Genomic DNA, 1,717 nt, shown 5'->3' on the forward strand with positions numbered 1-1,717 from the left:
GATATTTCCCATCCATCCTCATTCCAGTCACATTTTGATATTTCCCATTCATCCCTGTCCCATTCACATTTCGATATTTTCCCATCCAGCCCCATTCCAATCATATTTTGATATTTCCCATCCATCCCTGTCCCATTCACGTTTCAATATTTTCCCATCCAGCCCCATTCCACTCACATTTCAATATTTTCCCGGTACCAATCACATTTTGATATTTCCCATTCATCCCTGTCCCATTCACATTTCAATATTTTCCCCGTGCCAGTCACATTTCGATATTTTCCCACTCAAAACCAAAAGTGGGGATTTGCACCATTCCAGAGAAGCTCCTAAATTCCCGTCTTTCCATTGACACTCCATGTTTGTTTTCACACTCGAGAGACCCCAAACTGCTGGAYCTCAAAACCCCCGTCCCCTCTGGTGTCCCTGTTTGTCGGACTCCTCTCCAAACCGCTGCGGATTTTTTATTCCATTTCTCCTCCTATTTCCAAATTATTTTGCATTTCCTGGATCCTAAATAAACAGATCCCTCTGAAACAATTTCACACATCTCCACATTCCGTGAGTGACCGAGACTGGAAAATATGGGATTTGGTGTCCCTCAGGACAAGGACAAGTCCTTGCTGCTCGTTTGCAGTTCCACCCAAAAAGAAAGGTGAGCTTGGGAACTCCTTCCCTCCTCCACAGCTCTCCTCRTGCAGAGCATCAGCAGGATTATCTGCACGGGTCTCCCAAAACGAAATCCCGGATATCCACCCCAAATCTCCATCCCAAATCTTCATCCCAAATCTCCATTGCTGAGCTCAGATCCGTGGTCCAGCCAGCCTCGGACGAGCTTCAGGCTGTGCCCGAATCAGCCCCCTGGATGAATTCTGGGGTGAACCCTCAGGAATGCTGTCCTGGGATCAAATCTGGCACCAGCCCTGGAATGGTTCTGGAGGTGCTCCGGGTGTTTGTGATCCCATTGTCCTGCCCTGGCCGCAGGAATGACCAGGACAGAGCTGCCGCTCATTAACACCTCAGCTAATTAAATACTCTCCCTGGACGGCGCGCAGGAATTCCTGAGCACAACGACACCAAAACCACCACCAACGCCAACACCAACTCCCGGCACCGGCTCACCGCGACGCTCCTGAAACCTTCCCCGGCCCAGAGCCCGGCACGGCGCGTCAGCGGGCACCTACCTGCGGGGAGAGGCCGTTGCTGACGGGGTTCATGTGGTTGGCRGGGGCGGTGGCGTTCATGAAGCTCTCGGAGTAGCTGGAGAAGCCGTGCCGGGCGCCGTAGGCCGAGCCCGAGTCAGCGGCGGCGGCGGCCAACCCGCCCTGGTGCATGGTGGAGGGCGGCAGCGGCTGCGGCCGGTGCACGGTGCTGCCGCCGTCTGCGGGGACACAGGGACAGGGAATGGGCTGGGATCACCTGGGAAACGCTGGGAATCCAGGGAGCCCAGGGAATGGTGGCTCGRCCATCCCGGGACACCCCACCTCCAAAATCCGCGAGGCTGAGGGGAAATGTCTGGGTTTTCATTTTGGTTTTCCCCCACAAAGAAAACCGTGAGTTCCTTTGGAAAGGCCAAAGGTAACTGGGGTCAACAATATTCCTTTTGATGGAATTATTCATATTCCTTCCACTGGAATTATTGATATTGCTTCCACTGGAATTATCAATATTCCTTCTGCTGGAATTACCAATACTTTCACTGGAATTACTGATATTC

At 52.4% G+C, this 1,717-nt stretch overlaps 1 protein-coding gene across 1 annotated transcript in view; it reads right to left on the reverse strand.

Moving 5' to 3' along the window:
- LOC130586145 (paired box protein Pax-7-like) overlaps positions 1–1,381 on the reverse strand; it is a gene marked incomplete at both ends in the record, with an annotated part of 45,153 nt that extends 43,772 nt beyond the window's left edge. The window contains one exon of the mRNA XM_057386860.1: positions 1,185–1,381. Within this exon, the coding sequence (XP_057242843.1) occupies positions 1,185–1,381 (197 nt within the window). The remainder of the gene's footprint in view (positions 1–1,184) is intronic.
- Between the last annotated feature and the right edge of the window lie 336 nt (positions 1,382–1,717).

The sequence above is a fragment of the Malurus melanocephalus genome, unplaced genomic scaffold (assembly GCF_030028575.1).
Source record: "Malurus melanocephalus ecotype Western Australia unplaced genomic scaffold, MMel_1.1 scaffold_1079, whole genome shotgun sequence".
NCBI classification, from domain to species: Eukaryota; Metazoa; Chordata; class Aves; order Passeriformes; family Maluridae; genus Malurus; species Malurus melanocephalus.